The 14,915-nt window shown below is 41.2% G+C and overlaps 1 protein-coding gene across 10 annotated transcripts in view; it reads right to left on the bottom strand.

Moving 5' to 3' along the window:
* The window catches only part of trpm3 (transient receptor potential cation channel, subfamily M, member 3), a 175,066-nt gene that overhangs the window by 6,028 nt on the left and 154,123 nt on the right, over positions 1-14,915 (bottom strand). For 8 of the 10 annotated variants that reach the window (XM_044025451.1, XM_044025450.1, XM_044025449.1 and 5 more), the window contains 5 exons: positions 13,504-13,671; positions 9,661-9,801; positions 6,966-7,094; positions 4,839-5,090; positions 2,580-2,754 (listed from right to left, as the gene is read on the bottom strand). In XM_044025451.1, coding sequence (XP_043881386.1) covers positions 2,580-2,754; positions 4,839-5,090; positions 6,966-7,094; positions 9,661-9,801; positions 13,504-13,671 — 865 coding nt within the window. Of the gene's footprint in view, positions 1-873; positions 991-2,579; positions 2,755-4,838; positions 5,091-6,965; positions 7,095-9,660; positions 9,802-13,467; positions 13,672-14,915 lie in introns of all 10 variants that reach the window. The other 2 variants (XM_044025456.1, XM_044025447.1) reach the window with 2 other exon arrangements.

Consider the following 14,915-nt stretch of genomic DNA (forward strand, 5'->3'; position numbering starts at 1 on the left):
GATTGCTCTGAATCGTTTGAAATGCATTTAGGGCACATGTGTTTTTTCCATCGGTGATGGTTCAGTTGCTGTTGTGGCTTTTATCTGAGGAAACATGTCTCGCTTTGTTTTGCCTTTGAGATTTTTTTACTCATGGTCATGCTCGTCGTTGCTCGATGCTCAATTGTTTCACACGATGCAGCCCAAAGACAGAGAACTGAAGTCATTTTTCCATTTTTATTCATGTTAACAAAAAAGAAGAGAGATTTGGATTTTTAAAAAACTCTGACAACTGAACCACGTGAAAAAACAGATTTTTAGATGATGGAAGGTGGTGGATAAATCATTTAATTCAAACCTTTATCGTTTACTTAATGTTAAATGTTGACTACACTGGTAGAAGGGTGACATGGTTCGTGTGACAGACAGGTGTTGACATGGCAGGATCACTCCAAATAAAAAAGAGAATTCAGGGAATATCAATGTTTTGTTGTTGCAAATAAAAAAGCTGCACATTTGAGAATATTGGAAAAGTGCTACTGCCATGAAACAGTGCCATTTGCCAGCTAATGCCAAAATTAGTCAGGGTAAAGCTGCTTACAGGATGTTGTTGCCTTGGGTCAAACTGTGTTTTTGTCAAACAAGTGTCTGGAGAAGGCATTTTCACTCTCGGATTCTCTTAAACCGCACCGTGTCTGACCCAAGAGAGCAACACACGAGGGCAACTTTAACCTTCACTGCATGTGGAGAGAGAGCGACATGCACACTTTTGTCTCCAGTGGCCTCTGGTGGCAGAAGTGGGCGCGACATGGTACATGGAGGGAGGGAGGGAGGGAGGGAGGGAGGACATGGGATGTGGGTTTGTGAGACTCAGTTCTTAATCTACAGATTTACTGGGATTTTGACTGTGGGATGGACCATTACTACGCCAGGTTCCGTGGGTTCGAAAGTAATTTTCGACCAGCCAGAGTTTTTCATTCAGCCTGTGCTGTAACTTCCTACTATGCATATCTGAAACAAAGAATGGAAAACATTATTTCAGATCTCTTCTCTTTGGGCCACTCGTCACATTCTGTACACAGCATCATATACTGTATATATATATACTGTATATGTGTACTGTGTATACACACACACACACAAATACTCACTCACTCTCAAGACATTTCTTTTTGGTCATTTTTGATGTTTTTAGTCGCGATGTCTCCGTCTACACAGTTTAGACTAAGAGTAAGACTGGAGTCGAAAACGCATCCACACACTGACCTTTGTGCAAAGATCTCGTCAGAGAATCTCAGGGAGTAAGACGGAGCTGTAATCCACCCTCACTCGATTAATCTCAGTGCAGAATATGTTCAAGTGTCAATCAGTTGAACATGTGTGGTTAAACATTATCAGTGTAGTACTTTTCTTTGTTTTTAGGTGCAATATTCATGCTCAAGGCAAGTTTTAATATTCATCTTTTTTATTCTGAGTTATTTAGACAATAAATTATTCTTGATTGTTGTTGATTTGATTTAATTTAATAAATACTTTTCTTAAACGTGAATATTTTCTGGTTTCTTAGCGCCACGTAACAAAGAAATCATTAAAACTAAATAATTTGTGGGAAAAAAAAACAAGACATTAGAGAATATCATCATCATATCACCAGATTACTCAGTTACTGGTGACCAGTGACACCTGTGAACTACGTAACGTTAATGTATCATAGACACCTTTTTTAATGGGAGTATGATTTATATTTCTTATATTACTTCATGTGTGAGTATTTATTGATAATGACCTCACTTCGGTTTAAATATTAATATATTCTGTTTGTCTCAATGTGTCCCTGTGATGGACAGGTGACCTGTCCAGGTCGTCCCCCCCGGATGTGCACCAGCGTCCCCCATGACGACCCTCATGTAGAAGATGAGTGACTTGGATTCAAGCCATTGAATCAATTCTGTGGTGACGTCATTGTTGTGTTGTAAAGTCTTTCACATTACTGCCACCTAGTGGACTGGGGTGGAACAGCATGTTGTGGCATTACGTGGGGTTATTCATCTTGCCTGGTCTTTAACTGCAGAGAAAACACAGACGATAAAGGAACTCCGCAGTGGAACTTCACATGTTCACTTCCAGTGACTGACACAAGTGTTCTGCATTAAGGTTAATCCAGTGACGTGCTTTAAACTCTGTATTAATTCTGCACCATTTTGCTGCCCGTTTAAACCACACAGAGACAAAAAAACGCCGACTTAAATTGTGCATATTTAAAGATAATGTTTGCACAGAGTGAGTGTGCTGATGCTCCCCCCCCAACACCTCAACTAACACTTCTAAAATGAGTGAGTGGTGTTTTTCCCTCCTGGATTCTTGAATAAAACATAAGACAAAACCAGGTCAAGAACAAAATGACATAAGACATTAATGTCCTCAAGAAGCTAAGTGAGTAATTACTGTGACCGCAGATGCAATTTTGCCCGTGGAAGGACGACTGGAAATTAAATTAGTGAGTCAGTGAGCGCTCAGTAGCACTCAGGAAGAGTCCTCGCGGGATTTAAATAAAAATGAAGTTTATTCAACACATCTCGCCCTCTGGCCCCCGGACTCACGGTCAATCTGGTCGGCAAACACCTCTCCGTAGATCATCCAGTACGGCATGAAGAAGATGTTTCTCGCCAGCATCCAGGACGGGTCCTCGTTTGGGTTGAGGATGGCCTGACGCGCCACGCCGAAACTCATCAGCACCACCAACATGATGATGACGAAATACATCATGTCGATCATCTGACGGAGACAGGAGAGAGAGAGAGAAGGTTAGAGGTTAGAGAGAGAGGAATAAATAAATAAATACATGAGCAGCAAATGCAAAGATGTGGAGCCATGATGAAACCAGAAGATTCGTCGCCGTATTAAAAAAGTCCGAATATTACAAGAATAAAGCCTCACAGTCGACCACTGACACACAAAAGAGAGGATTTCCTCCAAGTCTGTGTTTGTGATTCTTTCTTCAAAACAAACTCCTTTTCTTCCACAATCTTTTCAACGTCCCGATGTTAATGATAATGTGACAAAAAGATGAAAAGCATTTCCTTCTTTGTGAAGCCCAAACCAAAATATAACTTCACACAAAAGGCTCCTCATCTTCCTCTGAGAGTTTGCTCCAATAATAATTATAACTTTATTCTCATAATATTACGAGTTTCTTCTCAAAGACTAAACATTTTTCTTCTTTAGGAAAGCCAAAGGAGAACTGGTTTAAAAATGACCGATACCCAGATTAGTCTGATACAGTCATCTTAGACCACTCAGAATCAGAATCAGTATTTAATGCCAAGTACATTTACACGTACAAGGCATTTTTTCTTTGGTGTTTTTAAATAGAATAAAGTTGAAAATCCTAACATATGTAAAATGTATATATTGACAAAAACACTAAATAAGTCGTTTCAAAGACTGTGTAATAAATACTGTTCAGCCCAAACATGACTCAGCTAAAAAAAACGCTTTTACTGATTTGTATTTGCATTTTTCACAGTCTGTGCAAAGTGAAGCATGTGATATATAACCTAGGATATAGGATCTTTACTTTTTTAGTGATTTTGACCAGTATTGGACCGATCTCGATTCCCATCCCTGATTTATACTGAAATTAAAGTCAGTATTAAAGTTATATCTCTAGGTTAATGTATATTTCACTAGCCTCTGTGTATTTTTCATTTATGAACTTTCTATACGACTTTTTCTTTCTTTTGTCTTATAGTTCTGCCAAAATAAAGTCACGATTACTCCTTTTCTTAAATTATGAGGCACTTAAGAGTGTTGTAAGTAATAACTCTAACTGCAGCATCATTTGTTCTTCTCTGTTTCTCTCCTGTTTGGACGTCAGATTACAACATGGTGGAGATCAAATACCCGACTCATCTTTACTGAATGTGAGTCCTCCCTCCCTCTAATTGCTGATTTATTTTCACATCACACGTCCGCTGTTAAAGTCATCAGATACACATTTGGGGTCTTTGATGTGTATCATGAGAGTAACAGAGATCAAACAATAGAGGTTTAGAGGCAGCAGATGTTCGGAGCGGCTAACGCGCACAAATTAAACTCGTGTAATCAGTGAACTCATTAAACTCTTCATCAGTCATGTGAAGTGAAATAAGAGGGTAAAAACAGTCAACATATGACTTTTTATCCGCCTGTATGTGTGCACATGTTTGGTTTTTGCATAAAAATGCCTGAATAAAAACTGAAAAGAAGTTAAAGACTGAAAAATCCAGTAAAAATACCAAACCCAACATTTAATTTAACTCAGGAAACTGCACCGTTGAGGAAGACGTGATTTCTTCCCCTTATACCTTTGTTTTGGGTTGCCATGGCTACTGTGGTTAAGTATTTAATCTGGCTTTTATGGAAAGTCTGCGGGAAACTTTTCTGCTCATATTGACCTGATACATATTTGATCGTCTGGGACTAACAGGGTGATTATTATTCCTTTGCTTAAATTATAAGGCAGAACAGAAAAAGTCATCATTACAGACAAAAAAAAAAAATCTATTTCATGGCCACGAAATATTAATTAGTGCGTATGAATTAATATTGCAGGGAATCGTTATTCCCAAAGCTGAGCAAAGTTAGAAGGATATTCACATTGTGATGTTCCAATGTCCTGATCTTGCTCTATTTTAACATTAAGTTGTACGTTTTTATCCTTTTTCAATGGGTTTCAAAACATTTCTTGCACGACTTCCTGCTTATCTGGAAGAACTAACCCCATAAAATTGCTAAAAAGTATTTTATGGCTACAGTAAATGTGCCTTGGTTAGTATCTGTGACCAGGATAATGGGTGTAAACTCCTGCCTCTTCTCACCATCTTGCCAATCATCATCACGTAGGGACCCAGGTACTTGTTGACTCCGAAGATGTCGAGCAGCCTGATGTACCAGTAGATGATGTTGACGCAGTAGATGACGCGCCCGTAGCTCATGAGCGGCGGCTCCTGGAGCCGCAGCACCATGCCCACGGAGAAGATGAGGATGGCCATGAGGTCCGTGATGTTCCAGTACTCCTGGAGCCACACCTTCACCTTCTGGAGCAACTTCCCGGGCTCTGACATCAGAATCTGGAGGAGATTTTAAAGTGGAATCAGGTAAAAAAAAGAAAAAAAGAAAAAAGAACGTGGGTGCAGATGTGCAGGAGCGATGGAGAGAAGCGCTCACTAACAAGGTAAAAAAAAGACAAGTGAGTCCACACAGTGATTGAATTAGTGGAGAAATGCAATATGACAACCACATGAGGGCAGTATGAGCACAGGAATCAGGGAGTCTGAGCCCGATGTGACACAATGATTAATGCTTCCATACACTAAGAGTATAAACACAGCCACACACAGTGAGGCTGAACTTAAACGTCCACACCTGTTTTATTTCTTTGTTTTTCATCTCTTGCATAAATTCCCTTCCATCACATTCTCCTTCTTTCCTTTCCTCCTCTTAATCCATCACTGCTTCCTCATTGACTGAGTTGTTTGACGACATGTACGCAATCTTACTGGAACAGAGAATCAGGCCGGATGAAGCGATATTGTCAGCTTCACGATGTCCCGAGAACAAAGGTGTCCCGCTCGGTGTTGATGAGCGACGACCGAGTGTGAACGTGAGAGCGAGAGGCAAGAGATGATGAAAACGTGGAAGCTCCGCTGGGTTTTAAATCGGACGCGTTTCACGTAAGCGATTCCCTGCGTGAAGAAATGAGAAACAGGGAAAAGGTGCCAGACTGCAGCGACCTACGTGATGAGGCGTACAAGTGATAGGAGAAGCCACTTGGCAAAGATTTTGAGATTATGCAGGAGACTTCCTGACACAGCACTGGTGGAAATACAGTCGAAGACTTGGCCGTGTTCTGAAGTGGAACGAACCATTCGGAAGGTGAGTAAACACACCGGAGGCAAAGGAGAATTTCCCGTCACGCAAACTAAAGTCAAACACAATCACCAGCTCAGTCAAGTTACACACTCAGCGTGAATGTGTGGACTTCACCTGCGACTATTATACAGAAGAATAAAAAGGAACCACTATCACATTATAACACGGAAAGTATTCATTTTACATTATTATAACAGGGAATGTTAGCAGTTAGCAGGGTTGCCTTTGCAGCAAAAAGATGCAGGTTCACACACGGTAAGAACAAGGGCCTTTCTTGCATGTTCTCCCCAAGTGTGAGTGGGTTCTGTGGGTTCTCAGGTTTCCTCCCACACTCTAAAAGTGACTGCAGATCTGTGTGTTTGTCATGTGCTGGTCCATGCAAAATATTCATGTTGTAACGTATTGCTTGGTTAAGTGAGACTGGTGTGAAAAATGTGTGTGGAGAACAGATGACGAAGGGAGGAAATGGTTCATCTTCACGATATCCCGAGGTTCTATTTCATGCTGGGATTTTCATATTCATGTTTTCAAAAGTGCAACGTGAAAGCAGACAGAGCAGAATATACTGTATATCCACCTCTGCGAGACCAACTTATCTCAACCTAATGTGAAATATTTGCCGCTATGATGACATCATTTAGTGTAAAAACATCTTATTATGATGTAAAACTTGACGTGATAGGGATTTAAGTTTTATTTTCCTGGCCTGACAGCCATACCTTTAATAACATATTGCACTAAATATCATACTGTGTATTGTTTCTGCAGTATTATCATGTTGTGAGATTATGATATTGTTACATCTGTAGTTTATGCATGGCGTGCATGTTCTCCCCGTTTGTGTGTGTGGGTTTTCTCCGGGTTCTCCGGTTTCCTCACACAATCCATGCAGATTTGGGGATTAGGGCAAATTGGACACTCGAAATTGAGTGTAGGTGTGAGAGTGGATGGTTGTTTGTCTCCTTGTGGCCCTGTGATGGGTGTACCAGGGTGTAGCCCCGCCTTTCATCCTATGTCCCCTCCATGACCCTCATGTGGAGGATAAAGTGGCAGACAGGTCAGGACAGCGTTACCTCTCTCATCTTCTCGATGCCGTTGGTGAAGATATACGCGATGACGATCCACTCCTGAGGAGACGGCCACAGGTCCATCTTCACCAGGACGATGTAGTTGAACAACATGAGGTAGCCCACGTATGCCATCTACGTACAAAACACAGCACAGAGAAATGAGCAGGGACACATTTGCATCAATAAAGTTCATTTCTCTCTCTCTGTGTGTGTGTGTAAACAAAACTGGCACAAAAAAAGGTCTGTGAGAGGGTGAGGAAACCCAAAAAGATCAATCAATCATCGCCTCAACAGCTGCAGAACAATACGCTGCACGACAAAGACAACAAACGGCTAATAAATGACAAATGACGCAACGGAATGAAAGATATGAATATTGCACCTGCCGGAGAAACACGTGAAACTGTAAGGAATAATAAAATACAGGCAAGACCAGATCTACAAACCCCATCTCCATAAAAACTGGGACGCTTTCTAAAATACAACTAAACTGAACACTGTTAATTGACTTGGACCTTTACCTTTATTAGACAGACGCTCAATGATGATGTCATAGCTCCACCTCTTTTTTCCAAACCTTTGGTGTACGCTCCTTTTATTTGTTACCTCACCTGTTACCAATTAACCTCCTACGGTGTGTCAGTAAAAACACTGAAAAGTGTTTATCTGTTAAATAAATGCTTAAACAAATTACAGGTCTTGCTTTTTACTTTACTTTAATACTGTCAGAGACATGACAGAGTAAACCTCCTTGTGGAGTCGTGTGATAAGACTTTTTTTTATTTAAAAAAAAACCCCAACATGTCACTGTTTAAACACGTCCTGACAGAGTGAACGACTGCCCCTCATTACAAATCCCTGTAATACAAATACTCAGATCTGATAATAGAGACTTGTCTCCTGTGGCTGTTTCTATTTAAATCCACTTTTCTTTTGCTTTTTTGCTTTTTTCTCCAGCACCTATTCGTGCTCACACTGATCCAGACAAGATATCATTTTGAGCTCAACACAAGCATTTACAGATTAGGTTCTTGAAGGCTTGACACATATGCATGTGAAATCCATTTTTACATCTATTTCCCGTTTCATGGGTCCTGACATCATTGGATTTCAGTCTGATAGGGTTTAATCGCATAGTCATTTCAGAGATTATTTCAAAGAACAAAGGTGTTACAAGTGATTTGAACTGTCTCCCCTTCTACGTTTATGTTTTAAAAGGAACAATATAAATTTAAAAGTCCAGAGTGTAAGGATTAATGACATCTTTTCCTGCCAAATGGCACGTTCAAATCCATAGATGTAAATACAAAGCAATACGTCAGTCAGCCCATATCATTGCCAGCTGTATTTATATAAAATGAAGATGGTGCATAGTTGTTGTGCCCAAAGACTCCAAAACAAACGGGAGAGAGTTTTACCACATCGCAAAAGGACCTGAGAGACGCAGCGTTGGATCACTGCCATAAAATGTGAACTTTAAAAACACAACAGTGGGAATCCAGCCTCCGCCTTATATCAGCTAAAGAATTCCACAATTAGTGGCTTTAATATCTTGTTTATTTTATATTATTTAACATTTATATTATTTATACATTGTCTAAGCGTTCTCCGGAGTCAGATAAAGGAGACTTTATGAGAAATTTGAAAGATGTCGTGATACTGAAGATCACTTCTGATTACTATCCGATCACGGTCACCTGCCCCTTACGTCACCAGACTACGGCATCACAACAACATTACAACCGCACGTGAAGTCGCACAATTGTATGGACTCCTCTATGCTTTTCCAAGCAAGGGAAGAAGTCGTCTTCGACGCGCGGACCACCGACAAAAGCCGAGGGGACTGTGCAGTTTTTGTATTTCCGCTCGAAACTGTCCTCCAATGAAACTAGCCTTGACTGTTTTAAGCCGTAACCCTAACCACACTCCTTCTGTGGGCCTTAACCTCACTAACACGTGTTAAAAACTTACCTATAGGTCATATTCAGGTGTTGGCCAAAACATCCAATAGTTACATTTCAGTTGGAGGACATGTTGCTTCTGCTCATGTAGAACGTAGAGACACATTCACACTTCTGTTCAGTGTGGTCACGATGTGTCTCCAACCACCTCCCGCAGTGGTTTGGGAGATAGTAAACGGGGCCAGAGCGGGTTAGAGACAAAGGTTGGGGAGGCAGGGCACAACTGGGCTTAAACTTTAAACTATTTAATTCAGTGTGTTTATGTGGTCAATACAAAACCCTTGTACTTTTCTCACCATTCAACATTCTTCAGTCTCTATTCATGACCAACTTTCCCACCCTAGTAAAGCTGGGTAATGACAGTGTGGAAGTGGAAGTATGAAGCACTATAGTTAAGTTAGTTTTTATTAATCCCCTTAGGGAAAGTATTTCTCTGCTTTGACCCATCCTAGAACGAGGAGCAGTGGGCTGCCACACTGAGTAGCGCCTGGGGAGCATTGGGGGTTGGGTACCTTGCTCAGGGGTACCACAGCCCTTTTTGGCTGGGTGGGGATTTGAACCGGCGACCCTCTGGTTACAAGTCAAGTTCCCTTTCCACATGGCCACGGGCTGCCCTATATGCTAACTACAGAAAGCCAGCAATTGATGCCGCTGCAGAGATGCAAAAAAGCACTGACAGCGCCAACAGGACTCTATACTGAGGGTGTAGGCGGTGTTTTGCTGAAGTCGACACTGACCGTATGGAACCAGAACTTGACAATAGGCGCGTTGTAGAACTCGTAGATCTTGCGTCCCATGGGGATGAGGCGGTGACGGTTCTGGACCTCCTCAACATCCTTTTTTCTGGATGTTTCCGTGGCTACCTGACCGAGCATCGCCTGGGCGCAAAGCAAGACCCAACACGGAGTGAGGGAGGGATGAGAGAAAGGTGTGAAGTATAAAGGGATGAGAGTGTGGGAAGAGACATGTGACGGATTGGAGAAGATGGAGGAGGAAGAGGAGGAGGAGGAGTGGGGGAGAGGGGGTTTGCAGAGAGTACAAAGATGAAGACAAGTATGTGGAAGAGGGGAAGGCGGGGAATGGAAGGAGCAGATTCACAAAGAAAAAGAAGAGAGGGGGTAAAGGGGAGACAACGGGGAGAGGTGTTAAATTATAAGCTACAACACAGTTTTAATTATATAATCAAAAAAAGCAAGCACAGGCAATGTCATCATTCCAAAATGTGAAATGTGTGTTTGAGGTGGAGTGTTGCTGGGTGAAGGTTGGTAACACAACATGACGCAGACATGGACACTCATGGATTGTGTCTCAGACAACAATTAAGAGGCAGAGGAGAGACAAAGGTAACGACAGTAAGAAGACAGGAGGGAAAAAAAAAAGGAAAGAAAGAAGTTCAGACATAGATATAATCTCACTTTAATCTGTGACACATTTCGTCATCCATGAGAGAGGGTTCAGAGCCCGCTGTTTTGTTTGTTATGGTCTCAATGTCAAAGCAACACCAGACCTCTGAGAGAGTACATGTAACTATTAAAATGTTTAAATGTGTCAAAGTGTTGGTTTAAGTTTCGAGGTGGTTGAACAGGTAAAACAGTGAAGAATCAAATTAGAGATGCACGATAATATCAGAAAATAGTTGTTATTTGTATAATGTCCTGATTATTTCATCTGATAAATTGACTCGATAAGTGCATATTTCAAGGAAACAAGGTTTGCTACCGGAAAGCTCATTGAAAATAAGGCAGAATTAAAGCTAACGGAAACTAACAGGAGCTAACATCAGAAAACAATATGTCTTTGCTGTTCTAGTTGTTTTTCACAGACTGAAAAGAGTTTTAACTCAATAATTCACCTAAAAATGTCTTCCGGGGAGCTGCGTGTAGTAGTAGTAGGTAGTAGCTTTTAGCCAGCTAGCAGCTAGCCCTGAAGTTAAAGCAAGAAACAAGTGCTCATTCAACAGTTGATGGAACACTGAAAAATGTACCAGAAAAGGACTAAAGGCTAAGATTTAACGATAAAGTGACTTAGTTTATGGAGATTTAGGACCAGCTTTTATTCTGTGGTGGAAAACTGAGGATTTTACAAGCTAATACCTCACTTTATAATTATCTTACACTCTCTCAAACCTTTTCAGATGTTTTACAGTATATACCATCCATTATATTTTAGAGATTTAAAAGATAAACTATTGAAGAGTCAGAACAGTGTTGTTTTTTTTATTAGTTGGTTTAAAGTTACACAATTTTGAATCATCCTAATCAGTGCTCATGACCTCTTAGCCTTCTTTACCCTCAGGTGAGCATCAACTTCCATATTTTAAACATACAACTGCTGTGAATGTGTGTAAAGTATGTGTATTTGTAAGGTTTATAAACCACACTCAGGAGCAAAACTCCTCAGGGATCAGACAATTATCGCGATAAATATAAGTATTGTTATCGACTGATTTGACTGCACTCACGACTTCTTAGCCATCTTCACCCGCTTCACCTGCAGCTTGTAATAAAAAATAAATGAACTCTTGAAAGGTCAGGACTGTTTTTGTTTTTTGTTTTTCTGTGTTTGTAAGTTCAGAGCTATGCAATGCTGAATAATTCATTGGTGCTCATAACAGCTTAGACTTCTTTAGGAACTTATTAATTATTGGTTAGGTTTATTATATCAATATCGTGCATCCCTAGATCAAGGGGCTTCTTCTCTCTCTATATATTTACTTTTTTCTCTGAATTTGTGAAAATGCCAAAGATTTTGTCGGAGGATACACACAGACAGGATCTTCAGGATGAATAGATTCAGATGCCAGTGTGTAAATCACACCACACACAGGCTATCACACAAGCTTTGACATTCATCACAGTGTGGTTTATCAAAAAGCATCTAAGGATACAATCTGCCTCTGTGGTGTCGCAGTCGGCGCGTCTGTATGAATCTTGATGTGATTCATAAGTGTCTGCAGGTGCATTTGTACAGTCAGAAGCCAGGGCAACAGTCAGGGCTCATTACGAATGTATCCTGTATTAACAGACTGCAGGAAAACAGGATTTTATTATTATTATTATTGTTGTTATTCAAATCAAATCCAAAACTTTTCAGGCACTGTCTACCCTGTTTTAATTGCAGGTAATCAAATTACATTTGTCTGTCAAGGCATAACCAATCTATCTGTGTGTGTTGTTTTGTTTTTGAAGCGTGGCTTTCAAACACAGCTGCAAGGTGTCAAAACCTTTCCGTCGCACAAGAAAAACCCCAGCGATGCAACGTTCCATGCTGTAGTCATGGCCGGCTTCGCTGTGCAGCACTGAGGTGTGTAACTTTTAAATATAAATTAATGTCTCTTAAACCTAACCCAAGTATCGTGGAGTTCTCTGACATTCAGTGCGTTTACATTCATGATAGAAGTCTGATTTCGGTCAGACTAAGACAATAATTTGGTTTTCTTAATGTCATGTAAATACGTTAGTCTGACTAAAATAGAGCTAGTCTTAGTCGGACTAACATAACTGGATAATTGTTTGACTACTCCTGCATACGCTTAGCCAGATTGGTGCCCATGGTGTCTTTGTGGATGACCCATTTTGTAAAACGTTGCACTGGCTTGTGGCTGTTCTTAATGCAGATGGGGAGTTATGTACGGTGGTGCTGAAAGGTGTTCGACTTTTAGCTCAGTCACTCAATGACAGGAACCTTAGATCCAGTTTTTGCGTTAAATTTTTTCCATCGTCATTTAAACACACAAATTGGATCTTGGTGTAATTTCCAGAGCTGAACTGCATTGAAATGGAACAAGTCCCAATACGGCTGTTCATCCATGTCTATGCAGATGGACCAACTCTTGCGCTGTGAGCTGGGAGAAGGTGCTCAGACTCTGCATGATTAAAGCCCCGCTACAGCTGCAGCAGCAGCAGCAGCAGCAGGCGGAAGCAGTTATATAATGCAAAAGCCTGAGCCTCCCATGCTCAGCAGCCGACATGCTGAGTGGTTTGCTGCAGCAAGCCATCATTGATGAGCGAGAGAGAGTGAGGGGCAGCGATCGGCCAGCAAACAATACTGTACCTCAACCAGAACTGAGCTTGGAGAGAGAGGGAGAAAGAGAGCAGCAGAAGAAGAGAAAAAACAAAAAAAAACCCAAAAGAGGCAAAGAGAGAGCTGAGCAAAGAACAATAGGAATGGAAGGAAAGGTAGAGGAGGAGGAGATAGATGGAAGAAGAAGAAACATACAAGGAGGGAACCCACAAGCAGCGACAGACTGAGACGCTACATGTCTTTGTTGAGACGACAAGAAACAGGAAAAGGCCGATTTGGCTGGAAGTGTCCAGTTGGCCAGTAGAGAGAAACAGATATGTGTGTGTTTGTGTGTGTGCGCAAATGTTTTATCATCACATCACTGTGGACTGCCAAAAAAAATGTGTTAAACTGGTCCACAAGAGATTGTAAAAGGACATATAATCTGGGTTATGTGTGTGTGCGTGTGTGTGTGTGTTGCCCAAATGTGTGTTTATATGTGTATAGATTCTGAGATGCGGGGCTGAGGTGGGTTCTCTCACCACGGAGTTGTACTGCGCCTCACAGTAAGATCTTACTGTGAACTCCATGTCTTCATCCTCCTTCTCCTTGACTGGCTTCTCAGGCTCCTCCTCCTCCTTCTCCTGCAGGTAGGCCTCCTGGTCCTGAGGCATGTAAGACATCTCGTCCTTGTTCTTGAACTCCAGACTGAGGATGGACGGTGGCAGGAGCAGCCCAAGGATGACCTGGTGAAGGAGGAGAGAAGTCAGGGAGAAGATCATTAAGTGTCACAACACTGTTGGTCACCTATGTGACAGTATCACATACGATAGGTCTTCAGAGTAAAAACTGTAGTTTAGTTTCAACTGAAGTGGAGTTCCTGAAATTGTGGACGCTCCAGCAACGTTTAAATGTGATCTGTGGAAGCATTTCAGTTTCCCCCCCATCCCAAAACATAATAACGGAGAAAAGTTGACGGGATGCAAACCCTGCCAGACTGCAGTGACCTACATATCTGCAGATATGAGTAATATGAGAAGCCACTTAGCAAATCATCGACCCAGAAAGACTTCAGAAGATGTAAGGGGATAAAAAATAATAATAATAAAGAAACGCACAAGCCCACTTCCCCCTGGAGTCATGTGTAGGTGAATATATATAGGCAAAGACATTTCCTGCAGTAGACAAGAGAGGATTCAGAGGGTTAGTAAACATACTCAGGTATTAGCCTGGCTAACAGCAGACTGCATCTCAATGCAATTGGACTGACCTACAACCAGTCAGACCAATGACCTGGATGACGTGTCAACAAACATGCTTGTTGTAGTTTTTGTTTGAAAGACTTTGGCCCGGGGGAGCTCCATGAAGCAAAAAATTGAAGCCAAATTAAAAGACAGCTGCTCTTCCTTGGACGTATACAAAAGCTTCTAGACGTCGCTTCTCTGTCGTCATTGAATTAAACCTGAATGAAACGTGTTTGCGATTGGTTCCCTTTTTAAGGACGTTCCACCGTTGACTCGGCTAAGTTCACTCAGGCTGTTTGAGTATAAAAGTTAAGCTATTACTATCACAATTGTTGTACCGTGAGATTTCTATATCATTTTCAAGTATTTTCGAGACCTCAGGCAACACTTTCGCTTCACTTACAAAAAGTGTTTGTCTGAACAGACAGGCAGTAAAAGCCATTGTGCTGCCACAAGTGAAGTGAGCGACACACACACACACGCACACATTGGCAGCAGATAAAGATGGCAAACCTGCTGTAAACACTTCAGACACATAATAGTCAAACAAGAAAAGCAAGAGGCTGTAATCACAGTGAAGAAGACAACAAGGGAAAAGGAGGATGATGGAGAGAAGGGTAATTACGTGTCTTCTTATCTCTGGCAACAGCTGCCTTTAAATAATTTAAGAGTGAAATTTAGATTCTTTCATTGCACTCGGTAGCTCATAAAGTATCAACATTCATTTGTGACGAGTTACGGGTTTA

This window comes from Solea senegalensis, linkage group LG5 (genome assembly GCF_019176455.1).
Source record: "Solea senegalensis isolate Sse05_10M linkage group LG5, IFAPA_SoseM_1, whole genome shotgun sequence".
Taxonomy (NCBI): Eukaryota; Metazoa; Chordata; class Actinopteri; order Pleuronectiformes; family Soleidae; genus Solea; species Solea senegalensis.